Source organism: Prionailurus bengalensis, chromosome C1 (genome assembly GCF_016509475.1).
Source record: "Prionailurus bengalensis isolate Pbe53 chromosome C1, Fcat_Pben_1.1_paternal_pri, whole genome shotgun sequence".
Lineage (NCBI taxonomy): Eukaryota > Metazoa > Chordata > Mammalia > Carnivora > Felidae > Prionailurus > Prionailurus bengalensis.
Genome location: NC_057345.1, coordinates 132,133,803 through 132,148,839, shown reverse-complemented (window position 1 = coordinate 132,148,839; position 15,037 = coordinate 132,133,803). Strand labels below are relative to the sequence as shown.

At 32.6% G+C, this 15,037-nt stretch overlaps 1 protein-coding gene across 1 annotated transcript in view; it reads left to right on the top strand.

The window, feature by feature from the left end:
- The window catches only part of LRP1B (LDL receptor related protein 1B), a 1,901,338-nt gene extending 1,888,783 nt beyond the window's left edge, over nt 1-12,555 (top strand). The window contains exons 88-91 of the mRNA XM_043576625.1: nt 4,957-5,047; nt 6,177-6,321; nt 9,105-9,203; nt 10,668-12,555. Coding sequence (XP_043432560.1) covers nt 4,957-5,047; nt 6,177-6,321; nt 9,105-9,203; nt 10,668-10,808 — 476 coding nt within the window. The 3' untranslated portion in view covers nt 10,809-12,555. The remainder of the gene's footprint in view (nt 1-4,956; nt 5,048-6,176; nt 6,322-9,104; nt 9,204-10,667) is intronic.
- Nucleotides 12,556-15,037: the final 2,482 nt, after the last annotated feature.

The following is a 15,037-nucleotide window of genomic DNA, read 5'->3' as shown; positions in this document are numbered from 1 at the left end:
TTGTAGCCCTTTTTCCAAAGATTCTAACGTTCTTCCTTCCATCACTGATTTAAAGTCGTTAAATTTAATAGAAGTATCAATGCACATTGAAAGGGCTATTAGCTCTGTAAATGTCAAATTTTCCTAAATTTGAGCAAAGTTGACCACATAATGACACTATTAAAAGGTACTTATCAGACATTTATGCTTAGCAAAACTTGCCTCAATAACTCTGGAAGAAGGAAAAAAAGTAAACTGATCCCACCTGAGGTAAGAGGATTATTTTTATTCTCTTTTAAAGCCCTGTGGTTTTGAATGGTTGTCAAATGTTCCCCAAACTTGGAGAGAAGTCATCCACCCAATACGAAAAGACAGATACACAGTGTGTTTTCAGATCTGCATTTCCACTAAGAGCGAAGCATTCCTTAACTATCAGACCTTGGAATAATAAAGAATACATGGCTTCTCTTGGCCTGAAGACTGTCAACTGGCAAGGAGATTTACCTTTCCAATTGACGCACAGATTTCTTAATCATCTTGGAGTAGTCATACTGATGTTTTCTGGCTGTTGCTGTTTAAAGATTCTAAAAATCAGCCTGTGGAATTAAACAGATCTATTATCCTAGAATATTCTGCTGAGGTTCCACTTAAAAAAGCTAGTCTGACTCTTCTGAAGTTATTTTGAAGAGTTTAAAATTAAACATGATAAAATATTCCTTGTATACTTCTATTTCAATTTTACCTAAGGTTTTAAGGGAGTGAATGCTCAATGTTTGAATTATGCTGTTCATATTTGCTAAAATTAAGGAGGATAAAAATATACTCAGCATTTGTGAGGCAGTAATATTCAGATGCTGTATTTTAATACAGTGACAACAGAGAAGTGATATCTGTTAGGGGTCTGTGTTTCCTTTTTTCCTATCTTGCCCTTATCTCTTTTATACCATCCTGTTTCAAAATAGAAAAAAAATTAATTATGTTATACCAAGGACCCAAAACTTTGTAAATTTAGAGAGATAACTGAAAAATGCAACAAAATAATGCCTTTGTCCTAATTCTCCCAAGGCATATTTATCAAGCCTCAACTAAGTGTCAAGTACTGAATTAGATCCCAGCCACAATCAGTGAGTGAGACAGACTGCCTCTTCTATGAAACTGAGGTTCTAGAAAGGTAAACAGCAATAAAACAAGGAAGCAAACAAGTGAGCATGCAGATTTATAAAATAATTGTAACGTTTTATTGGTCCTGTGAAGGGAGCAAAAGTGAAGCAAAAATAGAGAATGGCAGAGGAGAACTGAGGTCAGGAGTGATTTCTCTGAGGTGATGGTATGTAAACTGAGATTTGAAGGATTAAAAAGAGAAGAGGCTAAGAGGCTATTTCAAACACAAGGGCAGGAGGTACAAAAACCCTGGAACAGGAAAGAGTTAAAGATGTCCAAGGGATTGAAAGACCAGTGTGCTGGCATCAAAGGGACAAGAGGGACAGTGATACAAAGGGAAGATATTTTCTTTATGACTGTTAATATTACAGTTTATCCCAGTGCCAAAGAGAAAATATCCTACTCACAAAAACATATCCACTTTCTCATTTATGGATATGTGTAAACATCCATTTAAAAGCAGAATATATAGCAAAAAGTCAAAAGAGGTCAACTGTAATGATATGTTTAATATTTATACCTTTCTACCAATAAACAAAAGGTCCTTTTCCTCTGACTTCCAGGACACTGAATTATTCTGGCTCCCTTCTTAACTCTCTTGAAGCAATTCTGTCTTCTTTGTGAGATACTCTTTCTCTATTTCTTCTGGATAACTCATTCTCCACTTCCCACTACACACACCCTCCCCGGTGATTCATAATTCCTCAACCTCACTTACCAACTCTATGTTGACTACCCCTACATTTCTGTTCTCAATTCTGGTTTGTCTCCTGAGTTTGAGACATAGATCCCACTGCACAATTGCAATATCTATGTCTATATCCATGGCAATGTCTGTATCATCTGTATTCCATGGGAATCTCAAACTCAACATGTCCCAAAGTGAACTCACCACCTTCCCCAAGCAGAGTGGCAACATATATTTTTAATTATTTAATCAACATGTGTGTCATACTTTCTGTATGATGGTCAATCCTATTTACATTACTATGATGTAATATTAATGATGACACTCATTTTATGGATGTGTGAACTGAGACAAAGATAACTAATTTGCCAAAGGATATGTTGCTAATAAGGTGAGGTTTAGACAAAGATAGCCTGGCTCCGGAGTCTATTCTCTCAACTGCTGTGCTATCCTGACTCTCCCCAGGAGAAGGTCTCTTCAATAGAACAATTTGATAATATAGTCCTTTCTAATGGGGAGGTGTTACCTAAAGAGGCTTCAGAACAGTGTTGCAAAGGAAGGTTTGTTCTATGTGAGAAGGTTATTGAGATGTTGAGATATCGTCTCCATCTTTAATAAGTACAGAATGTGCTTTTTTAAAAAAAATCAGTTTAGAACAATCCACCAATAACTTACTGCTAAAAAAAATCATCTGCAAAAGACCTTGATTGATATATGTTACAATATATTTACTTCTATATATTCTACTTTGGAAAAAAAATTACTTTGATAAATATCTGTCTTATAATTCTAAAAGTATATGTTGTTGACGATGATTCCCTTCAATATAAAATTTTATGAAACCAAATTTTTAAAACTTGCCCAACTGCCACCCTGAATTAGTTATTGGCTACACTAAGCATTATTGCAGTTACCTTAATTGGTTGTATAAACTTTAGAAGTCTAGACTCTTAAACAGAGTGCTGCAATGTAAGCAACTGGAACTGCCATCTGTGATGGGAGAAAGAAAAAGAAAAAGGTTGGTAAGTTTTTTAGCATGTATATATAACAGCATATCTACCTTATATGGGAATTAAACTATATACAACAAATACATTTTATAATAATATGCAATTGCAGTGAGGGGAAGTAACTTTATGTACCTTAAAACCAGGATTGGTAAGTATTTAACATCTACCAATTTACCAGATATTTTAGCAAAAAACAAAAAAGAAAGATAATGAAGTAAGGATATTTATAAAGTCATGATCAGTCAGTTGAAGTCAGAGTTTATGAAGAGACCAAGCTGTTCACTGGTATTTAAAACTTGTGAATAAATGTTAATTACTATCCAAGGTGCCAGATTCTCTACTTTCATTAATTACTAATAAATTACACATTCATATAAAGTTCACTTTCCCAAAACCAAGATGATAATATAATACCAAACTCACTAAGTAGTATAGTTTGGTAAGAATATGAAATAATAAAATGAATTTTACACTTTAGGAACAGACTACATAAGGCAAGTCATATTTTTTTTCTTGCATGGAAGATGTAGTTATTTGGTTATTTTAAACAAATGATGTTTAAAGTTCCAAATTGGATTATGTTACACATGAGATTTCCTTAATAAAGACTTTCTGGTATCTTGGTAAGCGATCTCCAGGATGGACTATTTTTCACATAGACATCTTCTGTCTAGAGTTATCAAAACTGATCTTACTGTTTTATTGTCCCTAAGCAGCTGCTTATTGTGCTAAACATTACCATTCATTTCTGCCACAGTATTTTACATGCACATGTATTTGCAGAGGGAGATTAATATATTTAATAATTCCTAATGTTTCATTCTTGAGCCATTCGAGATCCCCGCATTAAATTTCAATTAGTTTGGGGTTTCATTTGTTTTAGTTTCCACATGACTCAACTGAATCAACCAGATGCTATTCTAAATAGACAAAGCCTTTGTCTCAAGATATTTGTTGGAAAAGCTAACATTAGGTGCTTGATAGAGCAACTTCATACTCCTGTTATTAAGCAAACCTCACATTCAAGTTTCTTCCTGCATAAGTTACATAACTATAGGTGTATCTTCCTATGGATCACATTATCAGCAAAGGGGTATTGTCTCCTCCCTCTCTTGGTGGGAGGGGGGTGGGATGCAGGGGATGGGGAGAAAAAGGTTGCTATTGTTGCCAAGCTAGAAAAGGAGGGCAGAGGTTCTCAATTTTGTTTCTCCCCTATGTTCAGATGCATAAAAACTAAGACCCAGTTGCTCTGACCACTCTTGAAGATCTATTCCATAGATATTTTATTCCATTTTGAAGATAGGTGACAGGACCTAAGATCATTTTTTAAAATACATGGGGGAAAAAGGTGAAAATGGACATTTATAACAAAACCAACTTCTCAGATCTACTTTGCTGAAACTATTCTGAGGCCAGAACCTAAGAAAAATAATCCCTTTCGCTCTTCCTCTCCCCCCCCCCCATTTTGTTGAATCAAGCTAACAGGCCTGTGTAGTAGGTCTTCTTGTCTGTTTTATTGGTGAGGAGCATGAGCCTCAAGTTTTAAATAACCTATCCAAGGTCTCAATCTATGTTGTGAAACTGATATTTAAGCCTATGTCCATCTGAATCCAATGCTGATGACCTTCCATTTGACTAGGCTGCCATCAGATGCCTAGATACACTAGGCACATGTACTCATTGAGAGAGAGTATTTATAGCTAAAGGAACAACAGTAAAGGTGGGATTATGGCCAGTGGAATTGTATAAATTTGTGTTCAGTCACCACTGATTTACAAGAAGTTACCAGCATGTATTTACTTCTATCATTGCAAGTAAATGTGTATAGTGAGAATCAGACTCTGCCTGACAAAGATAACAGTATTTCTAAACCTCAAGGTATTTAACAGCAACACATAAATGAAAGATATCTAAAGAAACGTTTCCAGCAAATCAGTATTTAATACAAGAGTGATTTTTCAGTAACATAGTTATGAACTAGGAATATAGATGTTTGGCCTGAGCTTTACTTTCATTACATCAGTGGTCAAATGATTTAGTGTAATAAGGTGTTCAGTTATATAAATCTTTAATTCACTTTATTTATGTGTTCTCCTATTCATTTTTTTTTTTTAATAGGAAGCATTGCCATCATTGTGCCTCTTGTCCTCCTGGTGACTTTGATAACAACCTTAGTAATTGGTTTAGTGCTTTGTAAAAGAAAAAGAAGGTAAGATTCAATCATTTAGACAGTCAGTAAATAAATTACACACACAGTTACAGAAAATGTAGGAATGTTTTCCTTTTAATTCTTAAAAACATTAGTTATTCCAACTGCAAAATCTTGTTTTCAAACCATTTTATCCCTCTATTTCATTTTAAAGTAAGTAAAATTCAGACAGCTCTTCTCCCTTGTTATGTTGATGGAATGGCTCCATTTGTATATTCTAACAAAACTAACAAGGGGACATATTAATTACAATTTCAGTAGAATTTTACATTTGTGGTAGTTTTTCCATGAAACACCAAGAGTCTCTGAAGTGTATCCTATTATCTTAATGTGTAGAATTAGTAATGTCAATACAATGATACTGAATATGTGTTGTATATCACAAATTGTGCATTAAATTCACAAATAATGTATTTATTTATTTTATATATTCCTGGAAGTATAATTTTTCCATTATTTGAATAGGCAATTATAAAGATCTGGAAGCAGTAGGTTGTCTATAGAGTTATTATCCAGAACCAAGGATGACCTGGGTATTGAAAACAATCTATTTCAAAGATTCTTTATCACTATTTGTTAGTCATGGTTTTCAGACATAAAGGGTAAAACTTAATTTAAAAAATTATTAAGAGGGCCCCTGGATGGCTCAGTTGGTTGAACATCCAACTTCAGCTCAGGTCTTGATCTCACAACTCCTGAGTTTGAGCCCTGCACTGGGCTCTGTGCTGACAGCTCAGAGCCTGGAGTCTGCTTCTGATTCTGTGTCTCCCTCACTCTCTGCCCCTCCCCCACTCCTGCTCTGTCTCTCTCTCTCTCAAAAATAAGTAAACATTAAATTTTTTTAATTAACTAGTGAATATTCAATTTCAACTAATGTGTTAGCTATTTAGGATGAATATGTTCCAAGTGCATTTTTTATTGTTAAGTCTAAATACTTTTGGGAAAAAACTTAATCACATTTAGACTTTTTTTTGTCCTTCCATGACTTGAAAATATAATTTGTTTTAACTGCACTTTATTTAACTTTGTGATTTATATTAAAATAAGACAGTAAATCTACAAATATGATAGTTTTATGTATCATGATCATAATACTGAGACAACTTACATTAATGTTCACATATTCTAGGACAAAAACTATTAGAAGACAGCCTATTATCAATGGAGGAATCAATGTAGAAATTGGCAATCCATCTTATAACATGTATGAGGTGGATCATGATCACAACGATGGAGGTCTTTTAGATCCTGGGTTTATGGTAGATGCAACAAAGGTAATATGTTTTAAGACGATGGACAGACAGTAAGCACTAACATTCTTGAGTTGCTTATCTGTAATACAGTCCTTAATTTTATCAGCATTTCTTTTATCTGAAGTTATAATAAAGAACTTTAGGATGCATTGAATGTTATAGTCTCTTTTAAAGAAAAAATAAAATTAAGGACTGCATTCACCTGAAGCATGAAGTTAAGATAACATGTTTTGGAAAATATATATTTATTCATTCATTTTGTTTATATAAGTATAATTTACTTAAAATAATGTCTTATTCAAATATGTTGAGATGCTAGCACATCTATATATACAGCGTAGTAGAAAAATACTGATTTATTTTTTAATAATAAGAAGAGTGCAGTACTTCATTGTCACAATAAGTATTTTATTTCCAGTAGTGCTTCATTGATTCAACTAAGCTGTGTCCTTGAATTTGCTTGTAATCAAATTACTTTTCTAAAATATTTTTTCTATCCACTAGAATAGCCCTCCTATTAATTTGGGTAATGTTGTGATACACATAGTCTAAAAATCTGCCTTTTTTGGGTAAAGTTTCTGTGATTATTGTATGCTCAGATTAGCACTTTTTAAGAGAAATAGATAAATGATGCAATTCTCCAGATAAAGTAAACTTGTTAAGATTCACTATGCTGTATTATCTTCATATTTTGCATGATAATTATAGAATATTTTATTATGAATTAAGAGCATCATTTTGCTTATTATAGAATGATTTTCCTTAGCTTATTCATTCATTTATTGGATACTTATTTATTTTCTGATATTTTACAAGTGCTTTGTCCAAAAGGTAACTTTATATTGTAAATAATCAAAGTGAACAATCTATGTCCAAATGGTTTTGCACTCATAGCAAGAGCTGTTCCCAAAGATGTTGAATTACTGTCCCATTCATTCAAGCTAGTTCTGAATCTATGGCCACACTCTCTAAGCCTGAAAATGATGGTCAAACATTTGTTTCTCTGAAAAGGAATCAATTATTATTGCATGTATAAATTTTTACACTATCAGAGGCTATTGTAGTGATTTTTTCCTAATTAGAAATAAATTTACATTAATTATTAATTCATTAACTAACTCCTACATTTTAAATCGTGAAATAAATCCTGGAAACCTAAGTGTCAGTGTTTTCTACTTAAAATTAAAAGTCTATATAATTTGTGCACATTAGTATTTGGTAATTTTTCTATGAAGAAGAAAGACATCTTAAATAATAGAATTCTCATATTCTTTGAATTTTTCTTAGGAAAAAAAGTACAGTGTAAGTATAATATTAACTGATAAGGACCTACTTTATATAGTTTTCATAAGAAGGAGAGTTCTCATTTTCCCCATAATTTTTATTTCTGGTGATCGAATTAGGTAAATTTTGGATAAAGAAAATAGCTTTTCAGTACTCCATTTAAAAATTTTTCCACATTTACTCTAGGAAGATAAAAACTATGCTTCAGTGCCCCTCAAATATACTTTTAATGTACTTTGCACATAACAGTAAATATTTATTTACCAATTTGCTGACTGATTGACCAAAATTACCTTAATGCGACTTAAATGGCTGAGTCTAGTTAGCTTCTGATTTTTGAAATGTAAATATGAGTTGTTGCCTAAGAAGTAACTGCAAAAAACACAGCTAGTCCTATTAGGTATAAACACTTTCGGAAAGCAGAAGGCCACACCAAAGCAACCTTAATGATCAAATGTTTTTCATAGAGTATTTGCTGTGTCACAGTGGTTTGGTAGAGTCATGACGTGATCACATAAAAATTGTGTAACACATAAAGATGATTTTATAGAACAGTCATTTTCATTATTTTCAAAATGGATAAAATTTATATTTCAATCATACCTTCTAATCAAAATAACTGAAATAGTAAATAAAGTTAATAAAAAGATTTGCCTATGGAGGCAATTAGAGAATAGTTTGAAAATTACAAAAAAAAAGTGAAATTAGTATTTACTAATTCATCTCAAACCTTACTTATTTTCAATATTTTTATAAAAATGAGATCTTTATAGAGGAAAATAAAGAGGCAATATTGACCTAATTTTATACTTAAAATCTTTCTCTGAGACCCTTGCCCTTGTCCAAACTTTGTGTTATTCAATGTTAAGAGTTGATAGTTAATTTTTTTTCAATTCACCTTTAACATACTTTAGAGTATGTATATTCATTAATATTTGTATGCTCTTCAACTTTTCATCCAGTACTTTTCCCCATTTTGGGCCACTAATGAATACTCTATCCTGAATATGAGTGTACCAGACTGGCTAATTCTGCCCCTAGACCCAGGAAACTCTAAAGTCAGTATTTTTGCATGAAGACTCAGTGAACTAGTATAAATAGTAATCCATCTGGAAAGCCCGATTTCCAAAACAGATTTTTTTTTAAATATCAAATTTTTAATTTTTTAATTTTTTTTAAATATACAGTGGTGATGAATCTTCAAATAGAAGCAGTCAGAGATTTAAGTCTTAAGAATGGGCGAAGGATGAAGTTAAATAAATAGAAATGAATGGAGGTCTCTAGATGCATGGCATGTCTATCAGTAAGCTGCACATAATAGAAATGTCTACTTGTGAAGCACAGATCCAATATTAATAGTTTTTTTTTTCTTAATCTATTAAAGTTACTATGCATGCACTGTTCATGCCCCAGGGCTAATGATTTTTTTATACTATTTCTATGACTTAATATGAGTTTATGTTAATGAAAATCATTCCATGATATTAGATCAGAAACTAAAATTCTCTGTTTACATACAGGCCAGGTACATAGGGGGAGGGTCCAGCGCTTTCAAGCTTCCACACACAGCGCCGCCCATCTACCTAAACTCTGATTTGAAAGGACCACTTACTGCTGGGGTGAGAGAAGAAAGTTCATTATTCCATATCCATTCCATCACAGAACCCCTCACAATGAAAGATGATGGCTAGACTTAGATAAGGGCTGTCTTTAATTGAGTTTTAATTAACAAGAGGTTTCAAAACAGCATTAAAATCAGGACTTATGTTTTATGTCTTGCCTATGCAAGATCATATATAAGACATGTTATCATTTTAGACAAGCTATTAAGTAGAAATACCTCTTCTGCTGCTTTTGAAAATGTCACAGCACTTTAACAATAAAAATGAGTATTGGCTATTCTTAGAAATCTCTAGTCAGAAATTTAAATAATTTAAACTGAAATTCATGTTTGATTTGATTTGCCTCCTATTAAGATGTTTTCTTGAGTGGATACAAGTTTGATATCCAATTAAATAAAAATATATTACAAAATGTGGTGTCATATTGAGAAATTAGAAATGGTCTAATGAAACCCTTCTTAAACATTTTTTTTTTAATTGAGTAACAAGTTTTTAGAGGAAGGTACTTAGTCTACAGTTACATGGTGCATGGTGGATGAAAGAGGGATAAAATAGGGGTATCAAGATTCCTAGGGATGCATATGTTCTCCCTTGTACCTCTCTCCCATCAGCTGTTGTCCATTCTCATTCTTTATCATGTTTGTCTCATTCGCATGACTCAAAGATTATATATTTCTTGTTCGTAACTAAGATTTAGTGTTCTGCTTTTGGGAAGACGAAACAAAACTAAACAAAGACTAGGCAATGAATTCTTGGGTTAAGTTTCAACTCATAAAATCATGAACATTGCATGTTTTTCAACTGAAAGAGATCACTTCTTCTGCATGTCTCAATTCCACTTCACAGCGCTCTATCTATGAAAATTAAGAAGACTGTGGACTTCACAATTCCTTGAAAGAATCCAAAATACTTCCTGTGATAAATACATATAGGTTGTCTGAAGCAAAAATATTGTCTTTATTTTAAAGTCTATTCCACCAATATACTTTACTGTTATTTTCTTTGTTTCCTATTTTTGACTTCATAGTGAAAAATTATAAGCCTCAAGCAATTAGATGACTTTCTGTAAACACATATTTCCTGCTGCTGCTATGGCAATAAGGGGACAAACACATTGACTGGAAATGTGATGATTTGGTCTAATGTTTTACACTTTTAAATAAGTCTCAGTGAATATTGTTATCACAAAGATATCCTTGGGCTTTTACTATCATGTCAAAGCTCCACTTAGATTCCCAAGTTACCTGAAAAATGTACAATTATGTTTTAATCTGACACCATGCAGAAGTCAAATAAAGCCTGTCAACAGAATTTAAATTACATTTATATAATTACTATTTAGCAAATTAAATGTATTTCCTATAAATGTTGTTAACATTAAAAGACAAATATCCTAGAAAATAACTAATGTGTTCAAAACTGATAATAAAGTTGTATTTATCTATTTTTTCTCTCCTTCAGCCAACAAATTACTCCAATCCAGTGTATGCAAAATTATATATGGATGGGCAAAACTGTCGAAACTCCTTAGGAAGTGTTGATGAAAGGAAAGAACTGCTTCCAAAGAAAATAGAAATTGGGATAAGAGAGACAGTGGCATAATCAGCTATACCTTTTATATGCTGTATAAATGTATAAAATATAAGGATGACTTTTGTATGTTCCAATAGTATTTTACTTGTTTTGGCATCAGCATTACCTCTTTCTTTATCTTTTTCCTGGTTAATTGTTTTCTGAGTTTTCTGGGTTTTGTTTTTTGCTGATGACTGTTGATTGACCATTTGTATGGTATTTTTATGAAAAAGAACTGCACTACAATACAATTTACAACAATGCTGCTGATATGATTCACCTTTGAATTTGTTAAAATTAAAAACAACATATTCCTTTCTAGTGTGAATATGAGCAATCTATTTTGTATGAACTTTTTTGGTTCTATTTAATCAACAAAGAGAATCTCTGCACTTTTTCACTGTATGATCTGGAAGCTGTAAAACAATGTCATTTTATTTTTCCATTTAAATTGATGGAAGAATGATTGAATGGTCAACTCTCTTCTTTGTGCCCATTAAGATTGATTCAGACTGCTAAAAATATCCAGCCCTCACAAGTCCAGCCTCACCTGCTTTGAAATTAGCCTTAGATTGCCACATGATAGATGAGAATTTTGAGGAAAAACTTTTAAAAACATATAAAATTAATAATGTGCATGGATACATACGACTTCATTTGCCAAAATTTAGTGTACTCTATGTGATATACTAAACATATACACCCTGTAAACAATAGTTATATTTAGGTGGTAGAACATAGCAAAAAATATAATCAGAAGCGGAAAGACCACACCTGCTATGGGATAAGACCTTTTGTTCTCCCTCAGTCCTGAGGTCAACAGCCAGCAGAGAGCACAACAGGGCATTGGGTACGCATGCCTTAGGAAGTTCTTCCCAGTCATGTGCATTTTGTGGAAGATTAACCCAACCCCTTACCACACAGAACACTGAACAATAATATATAAGCACACAAATTGATGACAGAATTTCAATTATGTGAATGCATTCTCTTTGCTAGGTCAAAAGGAACGGCAAAACAGCCATTGCCATGTAGAGTACTTGGGAAATATTTTCAATACACAATATGGCTAACCCATCACTTGCCCTACTCAAAATGTATTCTTAAAGGACTTTCCAAGTTATAGAAGAAAACTTATCTACCCCAACTCAAAGGTGGAGAGTAGAAATGCTGACCAGTTACTCTGGTACTCCGGTTTCTTTGGTTTATGCAAAACACATGGACCCCATTCACTCTTTTGTTTATTTGTTTTCAAATTTTGATTGAAACAAGTACAATTTATTTAAGTTGTATAAAAAGGATAGCATTTTTATACAGATATCTTTAAAGGCACAAAAGATTTATTCACAAGGTATAGAGGGCTTTTTGTTCCTCTGATAGACATGACTGACTTTTAGCTGTCATAATGTATTAACCTAACAGATGAAATATGTTTGTGGTTGCTCTTTATCCCTTTGTACAAGCATTAAAAAAAACTGCTGTTTTATAAAGAGACTTTTTGTTGTACTATGTGCATGCATACTACCTATTTCTAAACTTTGCCATATTGAGGCCTTTATAAACTATTGATTTATGTAATACTAGTGCAATTTTGCTTGAACGATGTTATGCATATCATAAACTTTTTCAGGTTCTTGTTTAAGTACATTTTTTAAATTGAACAGTATTTTTCATTTTGGTTATAATAGTCATTTTGCCTATGTTTCTACAATGAAGTGTTAAATACTTTATAAAAAATTGTTGACTGACTTATTTAAATGAAATTCTACATATTTAAGTGCTTGTGTTGGGTAATTTTTAAAAGAAAAGTCCTTTCTTTGTGCAGTGTAATATTCTTAGGAAACTATTTCAGTAAACATGAGACATAATTTCGTTACATCCTTAGAACATACTTTCTGGGGTAGGATTGATTTCATTACATCACTTATAAAAGCACAACAGAGAAAGCATTTTCTCTCTTCTTGAAGCAGAAACATTTTCGTTACTTTATATTTCCCTCCATCTTACATTGCTTATTGCGGACTCTTGTATTGCAATAGAAAGAGAGGTAGGTTTTTTATCCAGTAGTGTGACAATTGTATTGAAATAAGCCAAAACTCTTCTGCCCTTCCCATTCTCAAAAAGTGTACTTTGTGCAAAACTCAGATTCCATTAGATGCTAGTTAGGCGTTGTTTTGTGTTTGAATGGTTATTGCTATGCCTACCTGGAGTATCGGAATGGAGAAGTACATATAGGTGGGTCTGATTTACTGAAGCTATCACTGAGTTATGTTAGTTATATTATCTAAAGGGGCTTTTTGTATCAGAGATTTATAAATGTAACTGAAATTATTATTTGAAAGAAACAGAACCTATAGACTGAAGTGATCTTAATACAATTAATAGTGGTATAAATATCTAGCAAATCATATATGATACACAACCAACAAACCAACACTCAGAATCTGGCACAATGACCTGTTTTCTCACTAGGACATTGATGAAAGCCATAGTTGAGAGAGCTCAGGATACTTTTTAACCCCTACATTCCATCTACATAGGTCGTTATGTCCACATTATGCTTCACCATCCCATGTTAGTTCATTCAAGTCTGCATCAGAGTCCATTGTCTTTCTTTCTGCCGTTACTTTGCCTTCAGTCCTTACAGGACAAAGATATTTTTTCAACTACTTAAATTTATTTATATAGCTCTAGCTCTTTCTGTTTCAAGTCTCTTATGCAAGAAATTCAGGTGTATAATTCTCCTCCACAGTGACCATACTTTATAAATGCCATCACCAAAATGCTTCCTAAAATATACCTTTGAGCTCTGATGGAACATATTTTCTAAAAATGGGTGCTTCATTGTAAATTCTCCTTTCTACCCAAATGATTATTCATCCAAAGTAGGGGTTTTAAACCTCTTGATGTTTGGGGCCAGTTGATTCTCTGTTGTCCTTTACAAGGTTGGATAGTTAGCAGGACTCTGCCTTCTGTCCATTAGATGCTACTAGTACCACCCAAAGTTTCAACAACCAAAATGCCTACAGACTTTGCCAAACTTCTCCTGAGGAACAAAACTGCACTTTTATTTAGAACAGATGATCTAGAGCTATGTTCTGCCATCCACTATTAAAAAAGTCTCAGCTGTAACAGCTAACCCTCAGCATCAAAATAATGGCACTCCCAAGTTTTTAAGTCTTTAATGCTTATGATGCATGAGTTATAGAAATTTGGTATTAGTAAAGTGCCTGTACATTAAAAAAAAAAAAAAGCATCACTAAGGGACAAAAGTTTCACTTGGAAACTTTTACAATTTTGTGTAAATTGGGCCATTTTAGTTGATGTAACTTTTATTTGTGGCCATTTAATGTCATTTATGATTGTTTTATTTTGTTTTGTGCTTGATTATATGCTTGTTTTGTTGGTTCTTGAGGTTGAGATTTAAGGTTGTACTTTTTTTGTAGGAATGTTACTTTCTATTTTTATGATGACTCATATATGAAGTCCAATATTCAATATATGTTATAGCTACCATAAATGAACTATAATATGCAAAATATCCACAATTTCCAAACCCTAACAGGAAAAATTGCTACATGTGATGAAGGGAATAGAAAAAAATACACTGCTTATTTTTCTTTATCCTTTCTTGTGTCCATATCTTCACATAGCTACTCTGGATATAAAATCTGATTCCTCTCTAAGAATACTAGTACTATTTACAGAGTCAACTCTTTCATGCAGTTTTACTTAAGAGACAAAGAATCCCACAGACTTGAGCAAAATATTAACTGACCACTTTTTGAAAGCTGTATTTTTCATCTTACGCCACATTCCAATTCTCATCAGCTTATTTAATGGAAAATTTTCTCAATAGATGATATAATTTAATGTAAATTAGAGTCATTGTTTAAATAGAAATCCTTAAATTATAACTTATAAGAAAAGGAGACACTCAAGCACTTTTTGTGAAGCTGACTACTGGGTAATACAGCAAAAAAAAAAAATTATTTTGTTCTATGTATTTTGAATGTGACAAAAACAATAAGAGCCAGAAAATAGTTAATTTTCCACTTCTGCTACCAATTCCATTGCTAACTTAACATATCCAAAAAGCTAACACATCGAGGAAAAGATAAAGTTAATTAACTACAGAAGTAGTTTTATTCAGAAAAACATTTAGTTTTTGATAATATCCAGGGGCCCAGGAACATGTGCTTCATAATGTGCTGTACATGTATCTAGTCTAAAAAAAAAGAAATAAGTTCTTTGGTTTA